This window comes from Bos indicus, chromosome 11 (genome assembly GCF_029378745.1).
Source record: "Bos indicus isolate NIAB-ARS_2022 breed Sahiwal x Tharparkar chromosome 11, NIAB-ARS_B.indTharparkar_mat_pri_1.0, whole genome shotgun sequence".
NCBI classification, from domain to species: domain Eukaryota; kingdom Metazoa; phylum Chordata; class Mammalia; order Artiodactyla; family Bovidae; genus Bos; species Bos indicus.
This window is the reverse complement of record NC_091770.1, coordinates 79,978,663-80,004,840: the sequence shown is the minus strand read 5'-3', so window position 1 is coordinate 80,004,840 and position 26,178 is coordinate 79,978,663. Positions and strand designations below refer to the sequence as shown.

Below are 26,178 nucleotides of genomic sequence, written 5' to 3'. Positions count from 1 at the left end.
TGAGGGGAGAATGCTCACCCATAGGGGTAAAAATTAGTCCCAGGCTCTGAGATAGCCTCACCTGGGCATTTAGTGTTTTCTTTGCTATGCACCCATCCTCCAAAGGCCGTCACCCTCTGCTCCAACAGGGCCACAAGTATTGCTCATCTGAGTTCAGGTTGCAGCAAGCTCAGTTCAATTCAGTCACTTGGTCATGTCTGGCTCTTTGCAACCCCGTGGACTGCAGCACACCAGGATTCTCTGTCCATCACCAACTCCTGGAGCTTGCTCAAACTCATGTCCATTGAGTTGGTGATGCCATCCAACTATCTCACCCTCTGTTGTCCCCTTCTCCTCCTGCCTTTGATCTTTCCCAGGATCAGGGTCTTTTCCAGTGAGTCAGTTCTTTGCATGAGGTGGCCAAAGTATTGGAGCTTCAGCTTCAGCATCAGTCTTTCCAATGAATATTCAGGACTGATTTCCTTTAGGAGGGACTGGTTGGATCTTCTTGCAGTCCAAGGGACTCTCAAGAGTCTTGTCCAACACCACAGTTCAAAAGCATCAATTATTCAGTGCTCAGTTTTCTTTATAGTCCAACTCTCACATCCATACACGACTACTGGAAAAGCTATAGCTTTGACTAGACGGACCTTTGTCAGCAAAGTAATGTCTCTGCTTTTTAATATGCTGTCTAGGTTGGTCATAGCAAACTAGAAGTCCAGATTATTCTCTGTTACAGTAAGATGAGTTTGGCTCAAGCCCCCTGGCAGTGATAATAACTGAAGAAGAGGGAAGTTTATCTTTCCTGAAGCACAGGTTGTGACATCTGGACACCATCCTGACCAGTACAACGAGCATCCTGGATTCAGATTGCCCAGCTTCATATCTTCCTTCCATCATCTTAGTTCAGACCTTAAAGGGGATTCTCTAAACACTGTGCTTCACTTTGCCCTCATACGGAATGAGGGTCATTAGTATTAGGCAGGCCTCTCGGATGTCCCCTGTGATCGTCGTCTCCTGGGATCCATGTCCTTGTGTAATTCCTTCTGAAGAATAAGGCTGGATCTAGTGACTCACTTCTGATGACTAGGATAAAGTAATAGGTTTCTTGTTCTGAGATTAGGGTTTTTTTGTTTTGTTTTAAAGATTAGACTTCCACTGAATTAAACTCTGATGTAAATTCGTGACTGATTCATATCCTGCAAAATAAGGATGGCTAAGTTGCATTAGAAAGACTGATAACAAAGGACACACTGAAATGTTATATAAATCAAAAATTTTGCATTATCCAGAGCTGAGTATAACTATTTTCCCCAATATCCAATAGAATTCAAGCCATCATCATAGAAACAATTTATATATTTTTGTAGATTCCACATATAAGCTGTAGCATATGATATATATTTTTTTCTGGTTTACTTCACTCAGTGTGACAGTCCATCCATTTTGCTGCAAATAGGTTTATTTCAGTCTTTCTTATGGCTGAGTAAGATTCCATTGCGTATCTGTACCACGTCTTCCTTATTCATTCATCTGTCAATGGACATTTAGGTTTCTCCCATGCCCTGGCTATCGTAAAGAGTGCTGCACTGAATGCTGGGGTGTGTGTGTCTTTTCAAATTGTGGTTTTCTCTGGATGTATGACCAGGAATGGGATTGCTGGTCATATGTTACCACTATTTTTAGTTTTCTAAGGAACCTCCATACTGTTCTCCACAATGGCTGTACCAATTTACAATCCCACCGAAAAAATGGGAGGGTCCCTTTTTCCCTACACCCTCTCCAGAATCTATTATGTGCGGACTTTTTGATGATGTCCATCTGACCAGTGGGCAGTGATATCTCATTGTAGTTTTGAGCCACATTTCTTTAATAATCAGTGAGGTTGAGGATCTTTTCATGTGCCTTTTGGCCATCGGTATGTGAAATTAGGTTTTCAAGGGCTGTGACTTCCACCTTGCTGACTCTCTCACTCTCTCTTGCTTGCTCTCTTTAGGAGCCAGATGCATGTCAAAGGGCCTAGAAGACAAGGAGTTAAGGATGCCTTCCAGCCAGGAGACACCGAGGGACGAGAGACGGAATCTTACTAACACCCACTGAGCAAGCCTGCACTGAGCCCTGATCAACTGAATGAGATGATGTGCCCATGCCTGAGAACTGATGCCGCCCTGTGAGAAACTCTGAGCTGCAGGACCCAGCTGAGCTGGGCCTTGATTTTTAACCCCCAGACACTGGGAGATAATAAACACATGTTATTTTAAGGCATGAAGATTTGGGGTAATTTGTTACACAGTAACAGATAACAAATGAAACAAATGGCCTTATCAGGTAGTACCTGTGATGATGACATAATTTAACATAAGTAAAGTGCTGTGAACACTGCATAATACTTGATAAGGACTCCTTAAATGTTGAGAGTGTAAGTCCTACTTATTGCCAAGGTTAGGCAACTTCTGCAATATGCAATATTAAGGCTGACAAAGAGTCTTGTCTCACACAAATCCCCCTTAAGCCCATTGGACCACAGTTCAGACCCAAGGAGCAGCCTTGCAGTTACAATGTCAAGGCTCACATTTTTTTTTTTTCGAACTTTAGACTCTTTATTTTATATCTGGGTATAACTGATTAACAATGTTGAGATAGTTTCAGTTGAACAGTGAAGGAATTCAGCCATACATATATATGTATCCATTCCCCTCCAAAACCCCCTCCCATCCAGAATGGCACATAACATTGAGTAGAGTTCCATGTGCCATACAGTAGGTCTTGTTGGTTATCCATTTTGAATACAGCAGTGTGTACATCTTATAACAGGTCAACTCTCCAGCCAACTCAGTTCTGACTTTCTCCAGAAAGGCTTTAGACACAAACCCCACTCACAAAGCCCTCGCCTTCCTCTGGAAACCTTCCCTCATTATTTTCAGTGTCCAACACACAGTATGGTCTGGAACTGTATTCTGTCTTCTCCTGGCCCTTCCTCCACCCCCAGATCAACTTGCAGCCCACTGAAGCCAAGTCGTGGAATATTACAGAGCTCGGAAACAGATCACGTGCGTGTGATCTTGGACAAGCCACACAACCTCTCTGTGCCCACTTCTTCATTTGTAAAGTGAGGACAGAAATACAAACCTCGGAGGTTAAGACCTTCACAACTTTAGCAGAATGCCCAACCTAAAATTCACTGAAACGTCTCAGCCATTTCCGTTATTATCATGCCTTTGTATTTCCCTCCAACCCTGCGCAGCACGAGGTACTTGAAGGGGATTCCACATATGCTGTTTTTTCTCCTATCACCGTCTTAGTATGCAACTGATTTCTTAATATTACTGCACTGATATCCTTGCTTAGTGGGATTCAAGCTTCAGTAAAGTGGAATCTTTGCTTGTATTCTTCACAACTTGATTCTAAGCACCTAGCACAGTGCTTAACATACAGTAAGAGTTCAGGAAGTGATGATTGAATTGACGAATGAATGATGATGCTTGCAAGGCACTTAACCTCTGAGTTGGCTTTCTCTGAATAGGAATAATACCACTACTGCAAAGAGCAGTTGCTGCTTTCAAACCCCTGCAGTTTATTCTATTCCACTGGCCAAAAATTTAGTTCAGGTTTTCTGTTAATCAGTGGTCCCCGATCTTCATGGCACAAGGAGCCAACTTTGTGGAAGACAATTTTTCCAGGGACCAGGGTCAGGGGGCGTGATTTCAGGATGATTCAAACGCGTGACATTTTTTGGGCACTTTCTTTCCAATATAACGCTGTGGCTGATCTAACAGGAGACACCTGTCTGCAGCCCAGAAGTTTGAGACCTCTACAAGATGATATGGAAAAACCTGACCTATCTTTTTGGCCAACCCAATATGTCTAATAGTACAGCTCACCCTTCCTGTGTGGAAGCTGTTTCATGTGGTTCTGCTGACACTGACCAGAGGGGTGGTACTGTCACCAAGCTGGCCTGGCCAATAGAGAAATATCACTTCTTTGGCTATGGGGATGCACAGATGAGTATATGCTCTAAGCAGTTTCAATCCATAAGATTAGATCAGTGTGTTGTGCCTGAAGGGCAGCGAGGAAGGGCCAGGGATGTCTGGGTGAGCAGCCTCAAGAAGGAGTGGGCCTCATGCTCTTTTGTTCATAAGGATTGGCTGAGAATAAGCTGAGACAAACGAGATTTCAGGAATGGACTTGTGAACTGGTTTGGACAGATGGATGGAAGAGCCAGAAAGAAGCAATTCTCTGTCTGAGATGTCATCCTTCGATTTTTATTTGTCAAACTCCTGCTCATCCTTCAAAATCTCATTTGAGGATGTTTTCCCTCCTCTAACTCTCCTAGATTGAACTGATCATGAAGGAAAAATAAAACGAGTAAGGGAATGGAAGACATTGTCCTGCCCCAGGTCAAGCCAGACATTTCACTTGTCCACAATGGCCATGTGTTTTTTCCCCTCTGCTGGGTCTAGGAGAACTTCCTGAGCTGACCTAAGTCTGCCAGAGGTTACTGGAGTTCCTTCAGTCATATTTCGGGGAAGACGATGTGCCAAGGGGATGCCTGTATTAAAGTGGGTATTAAAATAATTAGATTATTTATCCATTATTAATTATTTTAATTTCTTAGGGTTTTCCTTTTACTCCCTTCCCATATTCAATAAATCTCCCAGAGCTGTCAATTCTTCCAATGTAGCTGTCCCTCAATGAGATCTTGCTTGGACTGGAAAACCAACTTCCCAAATGGCTTGCTTGGCACCACTGTCCCCGCTTTAATGTTAAAGTATTCATTGAAACAGCGGCCTTACGATTGCAATCTATCTGGAATTCAGGGCTAATCTTGCCATTCGTCTGCTAAAACCTCTGAAGAAATCTCACTAAAAGAGTAGGTCACTGCTACCCTGACCTTCACATTCTTATTGGCTGGCATGTCACACATCTGTCCTGTTGTTCTATTCTCTCCACTCTTCCACCATACCAGGATCACATCCCTGAGCCTTAACCTGTGCTCTTCCCATTGCAGAACCTATAGCACTCCCTTCTCCTCCAAGGAACTCAAGACCAACTCAAGACACATGCTCAGTTGAAGCCTTCTACACATCACCATGAGTTGTCCTTTGAGCTCCTCATCATAGACTCATCATGTAGTATTATGGCTATTTGTATGCATGTATTATCTTCATCTGCTAGACTGGGAGTAATTTGATGGTCTTATTAATCAGGGTATCCCCAGCTCCTGATACAGTAACCAGAATATAAGTGAAAGTGAAAGTCGCTGTGTCATGTCCAATTCTTTGTGAATCCATGGCCTGTAGCCCACTAGGCTCCTCTGTTCAACTAATTCTCCAGGCAAGAATACCAGAGTGGGTTGCCATTCCCTTCTCCAGGGAATCTTCCTGACCCAGGAATCGAACCCTGGTGTCCTGCATTGTAGGCAGATTCTTAACCATCTGAGCCACCAAGGAATCCCAACTAGAATATAATAGATATGCAAAAAAAGTTAGAGTTTCTATGGATGCCAAATATGTCTCAGGTATAACGCACAATATGGATCTGACCTAGATCCAGTCATGACTCATGGTAGTGTCTGAAAGTCTTGAATGGAGGTGGATGTGGGAAAGGATTCCTGTAGAGTGTGATCTGGGGCTCATCATATGGGTAGTGACTTTAGGAATGGAGTGCAAAACAATTTCTTGCCCGCAGGGTAAAAACAGGGGGAGAATTCCCAGTAGAAGTAAGTGGCCCAATTTGAGGAAAATTAGAAGCAGCCAAAAAAGCTTCAAGAATATTGAGTGGCTGAAATTAGTGGAGAAGTAAGAATCATTTGCTGAAAGTCTTCATGCTGAAGTGATGGTCCTTGGCTTGCAACACCGGTCACCTGCTTTCATGAACTTCCAGACAGCAGAAGAAAAGGCAAGAGCCCACATATGGGATGACTTAAATTGGTGCAAGGGAATGTGTGTGTCACTCGGATCGGGGGGTGGTACGTGCTGCCTTATTAGGTCCAGGCTGAGGCCACGGTACAGTCATAAATCAAGAAGCGGGTGTTTAAAAAACAGTGGAAGTGCTAAGGAAACGTGAAGTGGCTGACCTGTGGGGCTGGGCTGTTACTCCCGACAAGAATTTCGATGACTAATGATGTGGATACAGAAGTACTTAACTTTCTTATAACCGCACGTGTAATTTATTTAATTCCAGGGGTATCATGCAGTTCTGGAAACCCTTTAAGATGTTGGTGATCTGTTGAAAAAGGTTTCCCATTATTCAGAAGAGGCTGGAAACGTATGCTTCCAAAATCCGTCCCCTGCCCCCTACCGCACTCCTGGTAACTGGGATTCAAGGGCAGAAAGGTGGGATTGACGAGAGGCCACCCACCTTTCTACTTTAATGTATAGTTTGTGAAGTTTTACCAGTAGATAATCATTCACCTGGGTCTATGAGAGCTTTAAAAAGATAAAAATAACTGGGAAGGAGGTAGAGCTGACTTCAAGATTTAGTGCAGTGATCCCCAACCTTTTGGGCACCAGGGACCAGTTTCATGGAAGACAGCTTTTCCTTGGACCAGGGGCAGAGGGATGGTTTCAGGATGTCTCAAACGCATTACATTTATTGTGTACTTTATTTCTAATCTAATGCTGCCCCTGATCTGACAGGAGGTACTGTCTGAGGCCTAGAGGTTGGGACCCCTGATTTAGTAGATCAGGTTCACAGAGACTCATAGCAATCTGCTGAGAAAAAGGCCTAGATGCTTAGGGGCGGTGAAGGATGACAAATCATGGAAGCCTGAGACTGTTCCCCTGCCTGCCTGCCTGTTGTCCTGTGTTCATATATAATATGCTTCTTAGATGTATGTGAAAGTTATATTTAAATTGAACAAGCATCATAAATTTATAGATGCATAATAAGAAAAGGCTGGTCTCAGCTAATTATCAGCTACCACATAATCCTTAATTGGACCTTACTTGTTTGGTGCAATCTTAGAAATAATATTTTTAGTACGTTGTTTGTTTAAAATAGTTTCTTTTTCTTTTCTTTTTTACTTTATAACTGAACACAGGTAATAAGCTTAAGCCAAGTGAATGATACTGTTTATTTGTTTATTTTATGTCTTTTCTACAAGCAGGCCAGTTTTATAAATCTTCTCAAATAATTAGTATCATTGATCCTTTCTATTATATGTTTGCTTTCTATTTCATTAAAATTTGCTGTTATAGATTCCTTATTTGTTTAATTTTTTTACTTTCTTTGAATTAATATCTCTGGTACTCTTTTTAACTTCTGGAAGTGAATGTGTAACTGATTGATTTCCAATTATTCTCTATTTCTAACATAGGCTATTATTTTATTATCATTTTCTAACAATATTTTAAAATTTCTATTTTGATTTCTTATTTGATCCATCATTAACCTGGAAGTATATTTCTTGATTTCTAAGCATATGAGTTTCCCAATTATGTTTAGTTACTGACATTATTTCTCTATTCTGTCAGGTTCAATCTGCAGCCAGATTTACACTCTGAGCTTTTAATTTCAGTTATAACATCCCTGGTGGCTCAGATGGTAAAGAATCTGCCTGCAGTTGGGGATACTGGGGTTTGATCCATGAGTCTGGAAGATCCTCTGGAGAAGGGAATAACTATGCACTCCAGTATTCTTGCCTGAAAAATTCCATGGATAGAGAAACCTGGTGGGTTACAGTCCATGGAGTCACAGAGTTGGACACAACTAATGGACTAACACTTTCATTTTTCACATAGTAACTTTCATTTCTAGAAGTCAAAGTTCCATATCATTCTATATTTTTGTGTTTCCTGCTGAAATTTTCAAACCCATCTTTATTTCTTTAATAGGCAGTAAGTATAGTGGTTTTTATCATCTAAGTCTGATAATTCCCATATATGAAATCTTGGGGTCGGTGCTGCAACTCCAGTTCATGGTATCTGCACTTGCAAGCTTAGTGCTAATCATTGTCCTTATACAAATTATTTATGGAGGTTGTCCAAGCCCTTTCATGAAGGTACATTCTTCTAAAGAGGATTTAAAGTTCTTTTTTCATGCTGGTCATCTAAGGCATTGTGTGTGTGTTGTATTTACTAGTCCCTAACTTAGGATGCGGAGAAAGCAATGGCATCCCACTCCAGTACTCTTGCCTGGAAAATCCCATGGAGGGAGAAGCCTGATAGGCTGCAGTCCATGGGGTCGCTAAGAGTCAGACACGACTGAGCGACTTCACTTTCACTTTTCACTTTCATGCATTGGAGAAGGAAATGGCAACCCACTCCAGTATTCTTGCCTGGAGAATCCCAGTGATGGGGGAGCCTAGTGGGCTGCCGTCTATGGGGTCGCACAGAGTCGGACACGACTGAAGCGACTTAGCAGCAGCAGCAGCAGCAACATAGGATGCATGCATAACAACTTTAGACCAATCCAATGATTTGAGCTTTTTTTTGTATTGTCCCGGTGAAATCAGTTTTAACTCATTCATGGGGGCCAGGCATTTGTTAAAGCCTTGAAGGGTAGGTTTTCTCTTGTTTTATATGTTCCTTATTCTTCTCAGTGTTAAGACAACTCCCGTGTTCCATCCAACAGTTGGAAGTATAATATAAGGTAAACCCTCGCTCACCCTTACTTTGAGTGTGTAGTAGATCATAATCTCAGATAATTGTGAATTTGTGTGGATGACCATCAATCCCAGATTTTGTTCAGGCTTTCACATCTATCCATCTTCAGCTTATTGGTTTCTAGGTAGTCAAAAAATCTTCACACTCATTATTTCTTCCAGGGAGACAAATGTTCTTTGTGTCAAAGTAATTTTGCCTTCTTGCTTAACTTATAGGATTCTTACCTTCAGGTTTGATGATGTGGATCACTGATAGTCTTTATTGAATTTTTTTACAATATTGCTTCTGATTTGTGTTTTGGTTTTTTGGCCACGAGGCAGGTGGGATCTTTGCTCCCTGACCAGGGATCAAACCTATACCTCCTGCATTGGAAGGCGAAGTCTCAACTACTGGACCATCAGAGAAGTCCTAAGTCTGTACAATTTTGAACAAGAATTTCCACTAATTTGTCAGCATTTTGATGCTTTTAAGAAAATTTATTTTTTTCCTATTTTCATAAGAATTGTTCAGTTCAGTTCATTTCAGTCACTCAGTCGTGTCCGACTCTTTGGGACCCCATGAATCGCAGCACGCTAGACCTCCCTGTCCATCACCAACTCCTGGAGTTCACTCAGACTCACATCCATCGAGTCAGTGATGCCATCCAGCCATCTCATCCTCTGGCGTCCCCTTCTCTTCCTGCCCCCAATCCCTCCCAGCATCAGAGTCTTTTCCAATGAGTCAACTCATCGCATGAGGTGGCCAAAGTACTGGAGTTTCAGCTTTAGCATCATTCCTTCCAAAGAAATCCCAGGGCTGATCTCCTTCAGAATGCACTGGTTGGATCTCCTTGCAGTCCAAGGGACTCTCAAGAGTCTTCTCCAAAACCACAGTTCAAAAGCATCAATTCTTTGGTGCTCAGCTTTCTTCACAGTCCAACTGTTACATCCATACATGACCACTGGAAAAACCATAGCCTTGACTAGACTTACCTTTGTTGGCAAAGTAATGTCTCTGCTTTTGAATATGCTATCTAGGTTGGTCATAACTTTTCTTCCAAGGCATAAGCATCTTTGTTAGAATTGTTAGATGTCCTTAAATAAGAATTGGTCCAAATAGCTTAGCCTGCTGTTTCTGGGAGCCAATATTTGCTTTTATTTGTAAAAAGAAGCACACAAAAGATCTTTTCTCCATCACTTGTTATTTTATTTAGAAAATTTTACAGAAAATAATATTGTTGTATTAATGGTTACATAATGGAAAAGCTATCCTAAGTATTGGGAATCTTTAATTAGTGGCTTTTTACTAATAGGATATGAATAATCTCTCTGAATTCTCAACAGATGTTGGAGAGTTAAAACTGTTGTATTTCAAAGGAAATGGATGCATTTACTATAAAGTACAGTAATATGGTTCTTTTGATCATTGTATTATGATTTAAGTCAGACATCTTCATTGTTTGTGCAATTTCTCCAAACCCATGAAAGATGATATATTTCCCTCTGGCAGAAAACCAACACTCTGGATTGGGCACTGGGTTATTTAACCATCTCAATAAATAATTTACACTTGAGGATATTATGCAGAAACCTTTTCAATTAACTGGTGTTGACAGGGAAACTAAATATAGTAGTCAATGAAAATTTTTTCAACACATTCTTGACCTAACAGGCAGAAAAAATCTTATTTAAAAAATTATCTACTCTAGAAAACCAAGGCACTAAAGGGAAAAATTGTGAATAATAATGGTTATAAATATGAGAATTAAATATCTACATTTTTATTTTAGAGAAAAATTTTAAGTTTAAATATGTACATTATTTTAGTTCACTAAAAGAAGTGTCTACTGGAATAGTGGAAGGAGGCTCTAAAATCTGAAAAATTTTGGTTCATATTCTGAACCCATCAGGCTTCAGGCAAGTCACTAGGCTTAGGAATAGAAATACCTTCTATTTCCAGTGTTATAAGGATCAGAGATAATATATGTAAAATATCTCATATAAATAGCAGTTTTTATTATTCTAGAAAAGGGCTTTCTCTTAATTTGTCCTATGAATTGATGATGCAAATCTTAGGGATTAGCAAAAATGTGACATTATTTTAAAAAGAAAATAAGCTCTTTAATTTTTTTTTTAATTGTTTTTGTTTAGTCATATCTGACTCTTTTCAATCCCATGGACTGTAGCCCACCAGGCTCCTCTGTCCATGGGATTTCCTAGGCAAGAATACTGGAGTAGCTTGTCATTTCTTTCTCCAGGGGATCTTCCCAACCCAGGAATCAAACCCATGTCTCCTGCTTGGCAGGCAGATTCTTTACTGCTGAGCCATCAGGGAAGCTTTTTTTTTTTTTTAATACAGATGCACTTATTTGAAAATTAATTACAGGGCAGAGTAAATACCTACTGGTTAGGGCAAAATTAATTGTGTTGGCTTTGGAAAATCATATCTAATCAACTGAAGGCAGGCTGCTTACTAGAATACACAGGACTCAGCAGACAAAAAATGGACAGCAGTACTATATAGAAGCGGTAAACTATAGAAGCTTCCAGGGCAATTTGTGACAAGATTAACTCTTTTTAGCCTATGAGCCTTCTTTGTTGACATTCTAGCTCCCCTCCTATTAATTTCAAATTACTACTGACTACAGTTGTCAAAAAGGTGACACACTTACTAGAGTTTTCATTCTTGTCATGAGTTTTGCATAAGATTATGTAGGAAAATCCAGCATTACTTTCACAAGTCAGAAAGGCCTTCTTTTCCTTATGAAGATTGAAGTCACTCTCTAAGGAAAACTAAGACACCATCTTCCAAGCCAGTTAAGTCAGCTCCATATACCCTGGCTATCAGCAGGGTGGTAGACTGCTTAGTTTTAGATCATTAATTAATGAATTAAATAACCTTCCTAATATCTTGTGAGTAATATGTATATTACAGCTCTGTACCAGATGTTAACAGGAAATAAGAATGTTCAAACATGTCCCTTCTTTCTGGTTCTTGAAAACTGACATCTAGACTTCAAATCTTCTCTCACCTTTATTTCTCTGATTTGATTTGCAACAAATAAATAGAAATATTTAGTCCTAGGGTAGCCCAGGTTTCAGTTATGTCTTTTTAATCTGTTCACACTATCCCAAACACTTATGTAGGATTATCCATTATAAGTCTTTCTACAATCTTAATCAAATTGCCTGCTAAAGGAAGCCTGATATTTATTACATTTTTTCTTAAATGGAAAACAGCTGTGATAAATTAATTCACTCACCAGAAATCTCATATTAGAAATGATTCTCAGATATTTTCTTAACTGCCAGTCTTTCCAACTATGAATAATATATTCCTCCACCCCTGTGTCTTTGAGCATGGCTAATTCACTTGGCCCCTTTTCTACCTCTCTGTGAGGCATACTAGAGGCAAAATGTCTCCTGTGCCAGACTAACAATATTTAGATGATAAACGGATATTTAAAAGAAGGAAAAAAAAAAAAAGAATCACTCAGAAGGCAGCATAGTCAGCCACAACAGAACGCAGGATTACAAGGTCCACGTAAGATCCAGATCCATCCAGAGCATCAACCCCCCTCCCCTACTTACGCAGGTATCACTGCTAATGTCATCAAACACGCCACCTCAGAATTAACTTCCTCTGGTTCTATAATAACAAATCAAGATTCTGATTTCATTCCCCAAGTGAATTTCTTTACTTGGGTAAAAATGCTACCCAAAGGAAAGAGACTTCCCTCTCCTTTTATGGTTTTTTGTTATCAATGGGAATTTGGACAAATTCAAATATCTGAAGCTGCTAAGACCCAAACATTGTATACTGATATTCCCAAAGACTTGCCATGTTGGCTGCCTCTCATCATCAGCCCCCTCTCTTTCAAGCTGTAATATTCAATTTCTTCATGTTTTCACTTGCTCATTTGCAAGGTGATTTTTATTTACAAATTTATGTTTCTTCTCTCTAGTCAGTAATTCCAGTGGTCTGTTTTCTCTATAGAAAACAAAATCTATCCCAGATAGTTTAAGGAGGAAGAGATAGATTATAGTACACTAGGTGCCTAGAGAATAATGGGAAGCGCTGAAAAAGTAGGATAGGTTATAGTCCCAGGAATGACTCCAGAAACACAACAGTACTGACCTGCAAGTGGGAATCTGGAGGGTGCCCATGGAAATACTGAGTCACAACTGGCAGCACCACACCTAATAGTTGGGATCAAGAATCTGGGATCAGGAGCCCACCGCAATGGCAGCCCCCTCTCAATAACCATTAAGAAGTGAATGGACAGAATTATGAGGTCTATCCCAATTGCCTCTTTCTATCAAAAAAATAAAATTTAGAAAAACAACCAAAACCCCCTACCAAACTAGACAAAAAGAAATTACTCTGTACCCATAGCCTTTCTTGCCAGCAGAAAATAGCCAAAAACACCAGGAAGAAGTATTTCTTTTTAATTATCTCTTCAAATGTCACTCTAGGGGTATCTTCTTGCTGGAAACAGATTTTCATCCAGAACATAGACAATGTATGTTTTTTTGTTTACTGTGTTACAACTCTGCAGTCTATGCAAGCTAAAAAGCATGCTCCAGATGTAGGTGGCAAAGAAAATTGAAATGCAATTGGCCACATCCAGAATGTTTTTGGTTCTGTTCATCTTATGTTTCCATAAATTTAACATGTTCTATTGGAATTAGCCTATCTTTCACATAGCCTACTGCTCACAGGTGATCGCTTGATGTGTGTATATGCATTTGTGGGTAAGATTGAAGTTGTCCACTGGAGTTCACTTCAGTTCAGTCACTCAGTCATGTCCGACTCTTTGTGACCCCATGAAAGGCAGCACGCCAGGCCTCCCTGTCCATCACCAACTCCCGGAGTCCACCCAAACCCATGTCCATTGAGTTGATGATGCCATCCAACCACCTCATCCTCTGGCGTCCCCTTCTCCTCCTGCCCTCAATCTTTCCAAGCATCAATGTCTTTTCCAGTGAGTCAGGTCTTTGCATCAGGTGGCCAAGTATCAGAGTTTCAGCCTCAGCATCAGTCCTTCCAATGAACACCCACTGCTGATCTCCTTTAGGATGGATTAGTTGGATCTCCTCACAGTCCAAGGGACTCTCAAGAGTCTTCTCCAACACCACAGTTCAAAAGCATCAATTCTTTGATGCTCATCTTTCTTTGTAGTCCAACTCTCAAATCCATACATGACCACTGGAAAAACCATAGCCTTGAGTAGACAGACCTTTGTTGGCAAAGTAATGTCTCTGCTTTTTAATATGCTGTCTAGCTTGGTCATAACTTTCCTTCCAAGGAGTAAGCGTATTTTAATTTCATGGCTGCAATCACCATCTGCAGTGATTTTGGAGCCCCCCAAAATAAAGTCTGACACTGTTTCCATTGTTTCCCCATCTATTTCCCATGAAGTGATGGGACCGGATGCCATGATCTTAGTTTTCTGAATGTTGAGCTTTAAGCCAACTTTTTCACTCTCCTCTTTCACTTTCATCAAGAGGCTCTTTAGTTCCTCTTCACTTTCTGCCATAAGGGTGGTGTCATCTGCATATCTGAGGTTATTGATACTTCTCCTGGCAATCGTGATTCCAGCTTGTGCTTCTTCCAGCCCAGCGTTTCTCATGATGTAGTCTGCATATAAGTTAAATAAGCAGGGTGACAATATACAGCCTTGATGTACTCCTTTTCCTATTTGGAACCAGTCTGTTGTTCCATGTCCAGTTCTAACTGTTGCTTCCTGACCTGCATACACGTTTCTCAAGAGGCAGGTCAGGTGGTCTGGTATGCCCATCTCTTTCAGAATTTTCCACAGTTTGTTGTGATCCACACAGTCAAAGGCTTTGGCATAGTCAATAAAGCAGAAATAGATTGTACAAGCCCCTGGAGTTAGTTGCAAGTTATACTTAGTGTGATGTCCTATGTGAGATCCTATATAGTTTCATTCCAATGGAGGCTACAACTAATGATTAACTATGTAATGTGTGTATCATTGAACGACCCCATAGCACACATAAAGAGGAAAAATAGATAAATTCTTATTGGAAAAAATACTCTCATTTGATTTTTTGCAACATTTACTTTAACGAGATATTGTTGTTGTTCAGTTGCCAAGTCATGTCCAAGTTTTTGTGACCCCATGGACTGCGGCATGCCAGGCTTCCGTGTCCCTCACCATCTCCTGGAGTTTGCCCAAGTTCATGTCCGTTGAATCAGTGATGCCATCCAACCATCTCATCCTCTGTCGCCCTCTTCTCTTTCTGCCTTCAATCTTTCCCTTCAATATAATGAGATACAGATCCCAATTCTGCTGTTCCTTTCCTTTCTACTTTGCCATAATTTTCTAATTTAAGTATAGTCGCTTTTTTATAGCTTCCATTATTTTTTCAAAATACAGTTATCTTCTTTTCCAGTTCACAGGAAATTATAGAGCAAAAAATGCGTGCTCAGAGAAAAAGGGAAAATACACAGTGACTTTTGCAACACCCTCAGCTTCATTTATCTATAGGATGGCTCGTGATAGCTTTGTGTGAGCTTTTGAAAGTTCAGCCAAGCCAGCTGCAGTGATCAGCACGGAGACAATAGCTCCCACACACGGGGCTACATGGATTAAAGAACCCGATCCATCAGTAAATCTGCCAGATGGCAGTGGAAGAAAGCTTGTAACTCTCTCACTTTCATTTCAACAGCAGCAAACAATGTTCCATGTTTAAAATAAACTCTTCCAGATGAGCTAAAGATAAACTCTGAGGTTGGTGGACTTGAGCTTGCTAGGCTGCAGCTCTGAAGTGTTTGATTATATTAACACAAAATCCCTGGGTAGAACCTGCTTCTGTCAACAGAATGCTTAGACTCGAACACCTACTACACAAAGCCATTTCCTGTGCTTTCATGGGTTGGTGGCAGAAACTCACTTGGCTTTTTTCACTGAACTAATAATGATTGCGTGTGTATATGTGTGTGTGTGTGTGTGTGTGTGTGTGTATACACACACATATATCCCTGTTCAGCATTCCTCAAAGCATGTATACAACTCCTAGATATACATAAAATGGCAACACTGTGTGTAGGTCTGCACAGATAAAAGTGTTTTGAATATATTTACAACTGAAACTTCTATTTACTCACTCATTACTGCTCCCTTAGTAGCAAAAAAGATGCCATTAGGATTTAGTCTTTCTGCTGATGACTGGATAACTATTCAATCTATGGGCTATACAAAAAACAAAAACAGGAAGGAAAACAAAAGTTCAAGTATTTTTTTAAGTTAGAATTTACAAAGGAAGCTTGAAAACAGATTTTAAGACCTGCAACTTAAGACAGATCAAGCTGTGATTACATCATGTGCGACACGGCAACTTCTGAAGATACAATGATATACTGAAAAAATAATTCTATTAAAAGTGTTCAAGAATTTATTGGTTTAATGCAATCTGTAGGAGCTTTAAATGAGAGAGAGAAGCAAACAGTTGATGATGAAAATATGTCTTCAGTTCAGTCACTCAGTCGTATCCGACTCTTTGCGATCCCATGAACCGCAGCACGCCAGGCCTCCCTGTCCATCACCAGCTCCCAGAGTCCACCCAAACCCATGTCCATTGAGCTGGTGATGCCATCCAACCATCTCATCCTCTGTCATCCCCTTTTCCTCCTGCTCTCAATCTTTCCCAGAATCAGGGTCTTTTCAAATGAGTCAACTCTTTGCATCAGGTGGCCAAAGTATTGTAGTTTCAGCTTCAAAATCAGTCCTACCAATGAACACCCAGGACTGAGGCTACAAAAAACATTTAGGACCAAATATATCAAATAAATATATTGGGACATTAAAAAATAAAAGATATTCCCAAATTTAGATTAGAAGGCTTTGGGAAAATATGATACAGATACATTCATAACCAGTTCCTCCAAACTGAAATTTTTCTTATATGTCAGTGATAGCTTTATTTTATACAATAGAAGCCTTCTTATTTGAACTTGGTGTGTCACATGAAAAGTCGACTAAAGAAGGCAATTGTAAAAATGAATAATATACACTGCAACATTATTATTTGAAATAAAAACATTTAACATGTTCATTCATTTCCAACTTCTGATATAAAGCTAAGGGTTTGTCTTCACTATTTTTCTGAGTATGAGCTCACTTAGAATTCTATCTTCTAATATTCACATAAATAGGGTAGTCTATGATTTCCAGATTTTGTGTCTCTAGAATGGAGTGAAAGTTTAAGCCACTTGCAAAGACTGAATATGGACAACTTTTAGATTTTTGTAATATTTATTTTTAAGTATTTGACAGTTGTTCTGAGACTTTATCCAACAGTAAGTTTCTATTGATTCACCTTCATTTAGCTTTTACAAAGCACTCAGCTTTCTTTTCATAAAATTTCATTTTCTCTTTGTATTTATATTTCATCAGTTTGCATTATGATTAATAACTTCTAGTGTGATTAATAAAAGGCATAGTTAACATACACGTGTAGGTTTGGTTTGGTTTCCTTCGCTGCCTCCTAGGTCCCCCGAGCCTTAGAATAATGCCTGACACATTCTAGGTATTCAATAAATATTTATTAAACAAAATGAATGGTACAGAACTTACCCTTCCTAAATGTATCACAGAACAGGTGAGGGCAGAAGTGCCAGTGACATGCTAGAGGGAGCCTGCCAACCTAGTGGATCCCCATGCTGTGGGCCTCAGTCACCATGTTTTACAAAAAGATCAGAGAACTGGTTATTATAGCCAGTCTGTTAGAGATGATCACTGGCTAAGAGTGCTTCTACTGTACTTTGATTAAATATCTAGCGTAGCAAAAACTCTTTCTTTGTATAACTGAGCGCTCCCTCTAACTTTCCCTTAGGAATACTCTCTATTCCTCCATGTTAACCTGTAACTAACTTAACTCCCTGCTGTCCAGGGAAGCTTTGGGAAACATGTGAAGCTCCTTCTGTGGGGCCAAGCTCCTGAAGAGTGATTAGGAACATGTCTTTACTGCAGTGTTCCTTAGCACATTTGGAATCAATTAAATATTTAAATACAGGTTCTCTTAGATCTCAGGCCAGGCCCAGCAGGTTTGTGAGAGAGGGAGCTGAAGGCAGATACCGCTATTCTTCACACCAGAATCTGGAGCTGCAGAGAGATTTGAAAAATATACTCTCTCCACTTCCTGGGTCTGCAAGCAAACAGTCCAATGAGATGAGAATGATTAAGAGAAACAACATGAGCCTTACTAAGAAATAGGAGTAACAGTGTACTTGAGAGCTGCTGCCTTACACCGTGTCTTAAAAACAAAAAGAATATATTCGGATGCTGCATAAGTACAACAGTATGGCCTGAGTGATCCAAGAATGTTTTTATATTTTTTAAGGGTTGTCAAAAAAAGAATATGTAGCAGAAAAAGAATATATACCTGTGGCTTAATAACCTTAAGTATTTACAATCTAGCCTTATTTAAAAAATTGTTTTAAATTATGTTTTAAAATTATTTATGTTAACTGTGCTTAGTCTTTTTTGCAGCTTGGTCTTCTCTAGTTGCTGTGTGTGGGCTGAGTTGCAGTATGTGGCCTCTTAATTACCCAACCAAGGATCAAACCCGGGACCCTTACATTGGGAGTGTGGAATCGTATCCATTGGACTACCAGGGAAGTACCCAATCTAGCCTTTAAAAAAAAAGTTCACTGACTCTTGATTTAGAGGGGTTTTTTTTTTTCCCATTATGCATACTCAACTAATTACTATTAACAGTATGGGGACGACAGAGGATGAGATGGTTGGATGGCATCACCAACTTGATGGACATGAGTTTGAACAAGCTCCAGGAGTTGGTGATGAATCGGGAGCCTGGCGTGCTGCAGTCCATGGGGTCGCAGCGTTAGACCCAACTGAGCGACTGAACTGAACTGATTAACACCTAAGGTACGTTGGGAAGAGGAAATGAACATGTGGCAGGCATTTTGTTAAACTCTTTAATCTGTTGGTTTCTTCACTGAACAATCCTCCAAAATAGGCATTCATGTCTCAGTGACAGAGCCAAGGAAACAGAAGAGATGGTTACTTAACCTCTCTGAGGTTAAGTAACTTGGCAAGGTCACAGAATTGTTCATTAAACCCAATGTCGTGGTATATTTAAGTAGTGGGGTCACTGTCCTAATTAAATACTACTTAGAATCCCACTATATAAAATAGTTACTCTGAGCAAAGTTGAGGCAGAAGACCCAGAAGTCTCACCTTTTCAGAATAACCTGCTTGAAACAGACATCAACATTTCAAAAGATTAAGTCAATAACCAATGGGTTTCCAAATCAATTATTCCATTGTATGGCATGTTACATGCTTATCTCAACAACAATTTGCTAAGAGTATCACAGTAACAAAACTGCCTTTTTCTTATTTCCTTGTCCAGTGAAATAGAAATAAGTCAGCAGAAAGGGGAAAGGAAAGCAAAAGGTTTAAATAATCTTCAAAATCTAACTAGTTCTACTATAGTGATTAGTCCTTGAGTCCACTGAACACCAAGTGGGAAGGACATCTTCCAAATGGCAGCTCATTTGACCTGAATAGTTGGTGTTTCCAGACAAGTTTCTAGTTTTCCATGATAAGTTAATATATCCAATTTTATTATGGTGCCACAAATAAGAACTCTGAAAGGCTCAACTCTTACAAAAAAGTCCCAAATCCCCTGAAAAGCATCAGGTATCAAAATACAGCCAGAAAAGATGGTATTAAATGAAAAAAAAAAAAAAAAAGGTTCCTTTTTAATGAAGTCAAGGTGTAGGACAGATTTATTAGCTTCCATTTTTCCAGGTTGCATTCTGATGTATTTCCTGCCCGTATTTCTAAATTCAGCAGGTCTTTTTTAGGATTATTTTTTAAAAATACTTTTCAAAGAACACGATGCAGCTATAATGACACCTGCAAAGACACACCTGTGATAATACAAACACTCAGTGCTCCTCATATTCACCACCCAGTGCCCTAAGAGGAAACAGATCTTCCATACCATCTGCCAAGATGCTGCCTTTCTTAAAAAGAACTGATACTGGTAACCAGATATTACGGACAGGACTGCTCCTGGTCAAAATGGTCATTAAATTCTGTGTAGTTCAGTCTATTCTTCACTGTCATAATTCACTTTGCCAATATTATGAGATGGTTAAAACAAAGTTAAAATTATTTTTGATGCCTATAATATTCCTACTTAATTTTAATATTTATTCATACATAATTCATTATTCAATATGTACTGTGTATCAGGTACAATACTTGGTTCTTGAGGAAATAAATCTAGTAAGAATATATTTCCTTGGATAACTCCTATCCCAACTGCCTAATTGGAGTTGTGAACAAATAATTAGTGTACTAAATTGCTAGTTAAATTTCAAGTACTCAGTAAGTGCATGTGTCTAGAGTCTGTCATGTTGGACAGTGCAGACAGAATTATTTCCTCACTTCAGAAAATTCGACTGGACAGCACTGAGTGAAGAGTACAAGGTAAGCCTGTGGCCAGTTGAGGGAGAGTCTCAAAAGTATATTAAAAAGTTTAACTGGAAATTGCTTATAAACTACTGAATTCCACAAATTTCTTTCAGGAAAAGCCTTTGAGAACTCCATTCTCAAAGCATTGCTATAATCTGGTTTACCCACACAGCTTCTATATTTGAATAATACTTCAAATTTTAGAAATAATACTTCAAATTTTAATATTTTAGAAATATTACTTCTTAAAGCAGTGCACAAAATGTGTGGGAAGAAAATACACTGGCCATACCATCAGTAGAGGCTAGTGATATGATAAAGGACTAACTTCAGTGAAGCTTCTAAAGAAAAACACAATTAAGAATCTGTATCAATAAATTTATTCCAAGTAAGAATTGTGCATTCACACCAGGCATATTATTCCCCACAAAAGCCAGTATCATCATTAAAATATTTAACACTAAATATACCGTAAAACTCACAGGTATGTGAAAAACTTCTCAAGGTATCTATTTCAAGTCATTAAATTCTTCAATATTTGTAATCCATGCATAAACATATCACTCATAATTATTGATATGCTTATTATATATATTTAAAACATCTTTTGGGAAATTTTATGCTCTCCAAATAATAACTTCTTAGTAACTTAAAAATACCTCTATGAACCTCTTAGCAGTACTATTGTAAAACCAAAATTGTATTTTCAAGCAGCAAGGATCCAAGACACACCATTCCTGACTAAAGACAGGGCTGCTATCCGGTTTTCCAAACAGCTCTCATCCATTCCTTGTCCCTATTTTAATATGCCAACCATCACTTCACTGATATCCCAAAGTTTTCTCGCCACAGACTCATCCATAGCTTTGGGCAACAGTTCTTCTTCTTTACAGTCCCCAAAGTACCTCCCTGAAACACCTTCGACCTCAGGTGAAGAGGCCAAATAAACTGCAGTCTGGGCCCCCTCTTCTGGAGTTTTGAAGAAAGCCCATGACACTAAATTGAAAAGTGGTCTGACTAACAGTGGGATGTGTATGTGCCTCCCGAGGTTAGTCCGCACTACGCCAGGGTGTAACACATTCACAGTGACGCTGGTGCCTTCTAAGCGGCGGGCTAGTTCTCTGGTAAAAAGAATGTTAGCCAGTTTGCTCCGACTGTAACAGAAGCTTTTATTATAGCTCTGTTCACTGTTCAAGTCTTCAAAGTTGATGTCTCCATATTTGTAAAGTTTAGAGGAAACGACCACAATTCTGCTGGGAGCTGAACTTTTGAGGAGTCCAAGGAGAAGGTTGGTGAGTAGGAAGTGTCCCAGATGGTTCACGCCAAACTGCATCTCAAATCCATCTTCAGTCTTCATATAAGGGCACTGGAAGACCCCAGCATTATTGATCAACACATCCAGTCTAGGCTCTTCCTTCAAATGGCAAAAAGAGAACGGCAGAATTAGGAACACAGGCCTTAAACGTGCCTAAAATGAAATTTAAAAAAAAGAAAAATTCCCACAAACTACTAAAATTCTAAAAAATGCCTCTATGAGTTTTCAACAACTGAGAGAAAAAAAGACGATGACAACTTGAATGCTTATGAGGTGCCTGACTTGTGCTTTTCATGTTATCATCATCTACTCTTAACAATTCTATAACCAAACGAAAGCACTAAAGTTAGGTGATATGTCCGGTATTACAGGGTTCCTCAGTGGCAAACAAAAATCTGAAGATGAGATTGACACAGTGGCCCTATTCTTAACTGGTAAGCTAGACTGCTTTTCTAATTGAGATTTTTAAACCAAAGTGAGACAACCAATGTGAGCTCAAGAGTGGAACTACAGCAGAAGACAGGTCAGCACTGTTCACTCCCAGGGGTAAGTCAGGATTGCTTTACTCTGGTTTTCTAAAGGTAAAAGGCACCATGCAGATGGAGCAACTTCAAGTTGTTTCCTTACAACTGGGCCAAGAAATAGAGAGCATCAGGGATACAAATTAAGACTGGAGAGAACATCATGAATAAATCAAAGAACATTAAGACAAAAATCACAGTTATACAAACACCAGAAACACCACCATGAATCAGATATACCAAGTCTCACAATAACAGAAAAGGAAACTAACAGGAGGTAGACCCAACAAGCACATTTGACCTCTATTATGATTTTAGAATTCACAGTTCTTTTTTCCTATATGAAAAGCTTTCAAGCTTCAAAGGGTCCCCAACTTAGGAGATCTATACAGTTAGAGTTCTGCAGTTTGATCATATCCTTCTGCATCCCTCCAGATTAAAGTCCTAAAATTTAGACTGTCAAAAGGGAAGTCTTTTCATTCCTTACTTAATGTAAGGTGGCTTTCCCTCATCCTTTCCTGGTTCCTCTGTCTCTTTTGATAGGCAGAGGAAAAAAAAAAAAACATACGTGTTCCAGGTGTAAAGACACAGTGATGACCCACAACTATATAAATCTGAGGTCAAATTTCAAATATTACTGGTCCTTTTGCCAAACATAAATGAAAAGAAAAATGTGTTAAATTTCACAACTGTTATCAGAGCCTACCTGTCAGAGGATTAACTATTTCTCATTCTGTCTGTCTCAGCACCTTTTGCTTTTCCAATAGTCGACTTCAAAAAGAAGGCAAAAGTTCACCCGTGGGGGAAAGAAAGGAGTGTTCTTTTCAGTAATCCTTTGGAAGAGTTTCCTGTATTAATCATTTCTAAGCCATCATTCTTTGCTGGGCTTGTGTATTTTAAGACTTTATCATTTACTGTTTTTTAAGTTCTAGAAGATAAATGAGATAAATACCAAGAATACCAACTTGTGGGAAATTTACACTTCCTTTTTTTTGAATTCTGATTACAGTCACTGAACTACTGAACTTCAGAGCCAGGAAGGAACTTAATACATACTTAGCAGGAATGACAACAACTTTGTTATCTGTTTATTTCCTTAACTTTTAATTGGTTTGTCAAGTGCCTTTACTTTTCAAAGTAATAAAAAACCATAGTATCAAGGAATAAGTATACACTGCTGCCCCATCTACATCTTTAATGAATAGGAAGGTCCGTTTTTGATCCTTCCAACATCTCTTATAAACTATTACTTCTTATTTTCTAAACCTGTTTTACTTGATAATGTAATACTAGTCCTAAAAACAAAATGAAACACACCTCTTTAGATCTGTAACAGCTCCCCAACTGTGCATTAAGGAACCCTAAGAGTCACAAGGAACTCTCAGGATGATCTGGAGTGTTTTCAAATTTCAAGGCAAACAAAACAATATGTTGCTCAACATCTCAACTACAGTCTCCAAGTGGCGCACAGCTTCAACATTTTATATTGGATATATTCAATATAATATATTCTATATTCCTTCTGATGATGTCCTATCTTTGCAAAGGTGAGTGTTTAGCAGTTGTAATAAATGCAAGTACGATGTTAAAAACCAGCAGAGAACAGAAATGAGGGTGGCAAAATCCAATCTGATTCCGACAAGCTGGTACAGTGAACAGATGCACATTTCCCAATAGTATACGTATGGTTATGATAATTATGGTTATTAAAAAATGAAATAAAAGTATCTTTTCTTTCAGCTATGTATATATTTTTTTTCCAAACAGCTGTTGTTACAGAAATAATTAATAGGTTGTTTGGACCTAGTTACTTAATGAATAAACTAAGTTTTTGTTTTGACCCAAGGGCATCATGAAAAAATTAGAACTGTATGAAGCTTCTGTTCTAGACCCAGGAGACTTCTTTTCATATGGGCTCTTTTTTTTTATGCCAGGTAATTTTAGACATCACTCTTCTGAAGACCTCTGGCAAGTCACCTCTGCAGGAAACCCTTCTATCACAAATTCAGCAGAGGACATCCATTTCAGTGTAATATTTACTATCTATACAAAGAAATCCTCTACCTCACTGGCACACAGAAGAGAAGTACAGGGGTTAAAAGCAAGGGCTTTAGAGAGATCCTGGGCCAATTACTTAGCCTACCTATGCCTTAGTAGCCTTACGATGCAAAATGGGGATAGTAATGCCTACTTCGCAGGGTCACAGTGAGGACCAGATGACAATAGCAGCCAAAGTCACTTTAATTTCATTAAAAATTAGAAGTGTGTGTGTATGTGTATGTATATGTGTATATATATATATATATATATATATATATATATATATATATATCTGAAATGCTTAGAACAGCTCCTGGCACACAGGCATTTTCAATAAATACTAGGTATGATATTTTTATTTCGGTCCCTATTTAGAGCACATGACCACTGGTGTTCCAAGCTCCAGTCTATTTGGAAATTATGCCAGAGTCCCCGCTAAGGATACTACTCAAGAATTCACTGGTGGCAGAGAGCAACTTCCTACTCCAGCAGGGGAAAATTAAAAAAAAAAAAAAGACTTGCTCCAAAGTCCCTGGCGAGCAACCTCCCCTATCTGCTCTCAGGCTCTTTGAGAGATGGCTTAGTGCAGAAGAGTCACTTGGGACACAGGAAAAAAACAATTCAGAGAACTGGCGTGTCTCCTCCTGGGCTGTCCTCACATGGCAAGAGGAAATGTTCAGAAATTCACTTATTTTCCTCTTGGGTCCACTTTTTTTCCCCCTCAACATTTTTGGAAGACAGAAGACTGCCCTACCAATTTTTCCAGCTTTCAATTCCCCAGCCGCCTCCATCACTCGATCATTTCTACCCCTGGCCTCGGTCATTCCCAAGGTCACACCCCCTCGACTGTGGGCGGTCCTTTCCTCGTTCAACCCACGGCCCTCCAGGCCCCGCCCTGGCCGTCGAGACCCCCCACAATAGCCGGTCGCGGATCTCCAGAAGGTGCCCCAAGCCCCACACCTGGAGCATCTCCTGACAGAAGGAGCGCACGGAGCTCAGCGAGGCGAGGTCCAACTCCTTGACGACGAGCTCGCCGGCACCGCCGGAGTTGGGCCCCGAGTCGGGGCCTCCCGCCGGGCAGACCTCGCGACGGAGCTGGCCCGCCGCCTCCTCGGCGCGCTCGCGGTCCCGGCAGCCCATGATCACTCGAGCCCCCAGGCGCAGCAGCTCGGCCGCTGTGGCGCGGCCCAGGCCGCTGTTCGCCCCCGTGATCAGCACGGTCTTCCCGCGCATGAGGCCGGAGTCCCTGCCTTGGTGCAGCCGCTGGACGCTGGATCCCACAAACCGCCGGGCGGCTAGCCACAGGATCCCACCTAGTGCAGCCAGTAACGCTGCCGCGGTACCCACTGCCATAGCCACCGGGGCCCAGGGCCCACCGGCCCCTGCGCGGGACTTCCGGGGTCGCGGCTTGCCAGGTCCAAAGCCGGCCACCTGTACGCAAAGGACACTGGGCACGCGGTTCGTCGTCTCCTGAAGGCGGCGTGGGGCATGCTGGGACTTGTAGTCTCCTTTCCGAGGGCACCTGATTGGCTAAGAGAGTCCGGCGTTTGTGGTGCCTCGGTGGAATGGGCTCCCATCGCTAGAGGAGGATGACCTCAGGTCCTTAGATTTTCAGGCTCCTGAGGCCACTGCCCACGGAAATCCCAGAGTGGTGGTGGCCTTGCCTGTGGGATGCCTAATGACTACTTTGAACTTACGAATCTCTTTTTAGGCTGCTTTACAAATCCCACAATTTAGGGCTAGTTTACTGTGTTTTCCGTTTAGGACACCTGGGACTTGTTAACCCTCAGTTCAGTTTACCTTCATTCTCTGGAGGATGGTCCCTGTGGAACTGAAGTCTGAGGAAACGCTTCCCACCCCCCGACCCCCATAGCTGATGCTAAGAACTTAAGCAGCATGAATCAGTTAGAAACAGAATAGATCTGCGGTTCTCAGACTTCGGCGTTGCATCGGAATCACCCACAGGACATGTAAAAACAGAAATTTCAGGGCCCAGGCACTAGCGTTTCGAATTCATTAGAAGCCAAGATAGAACCTGAGACTTTGCTTTTCTAACAGGTTCCTAGGTGATTCTGATGCGGCTGATCTGGGAATGGAAGACTATTTAGCATTGATCACTGTATAAAAAGTCATCCTCAGATGGTCTTATAGGACACTGAGAGAGATACACGGTGGAAAGCTTGGACTGACTGTACATATAGACTTACAGGCTCATCCACAAGTGTCTTCTTTCCTGTTTGCAGAGGATATTAAATGTAACAA

At 40.3% G+C, this 26,178-nt stretch overlaps 1 protein-coding gene across 1 annotated transcript; it reads right to left on the bottom strand.

The window, feature by feature from the left end:
- Positions 1-20,404: 20,404 nt before the first annotated feature.
- RDH14 (retinol dehydrogenase 14) lies at positions 20,405-25,376 on the bottom strand. Its single transcript, XM_019970664.2, has 2 exons — positions 24,877-25,376; positions 20,405-21,454 (listed from the first exon to the last, which is right to left on the bottom strand). The coding sequence occupies exons 1-2, from the start codon at positions 25,267-25,269 to the stop codon at positions 20,837-20,839; spliced, it is 1,011 nt and encodes a 336-aa protein (XP_019826223.2). The 5' UTR covers positions 25,270-25,376; the 3' UTR covers positions 20,405-20,836.
- Between the last annotated feature and the right edge of the window lie 802 nt (positions 25,377-26,178).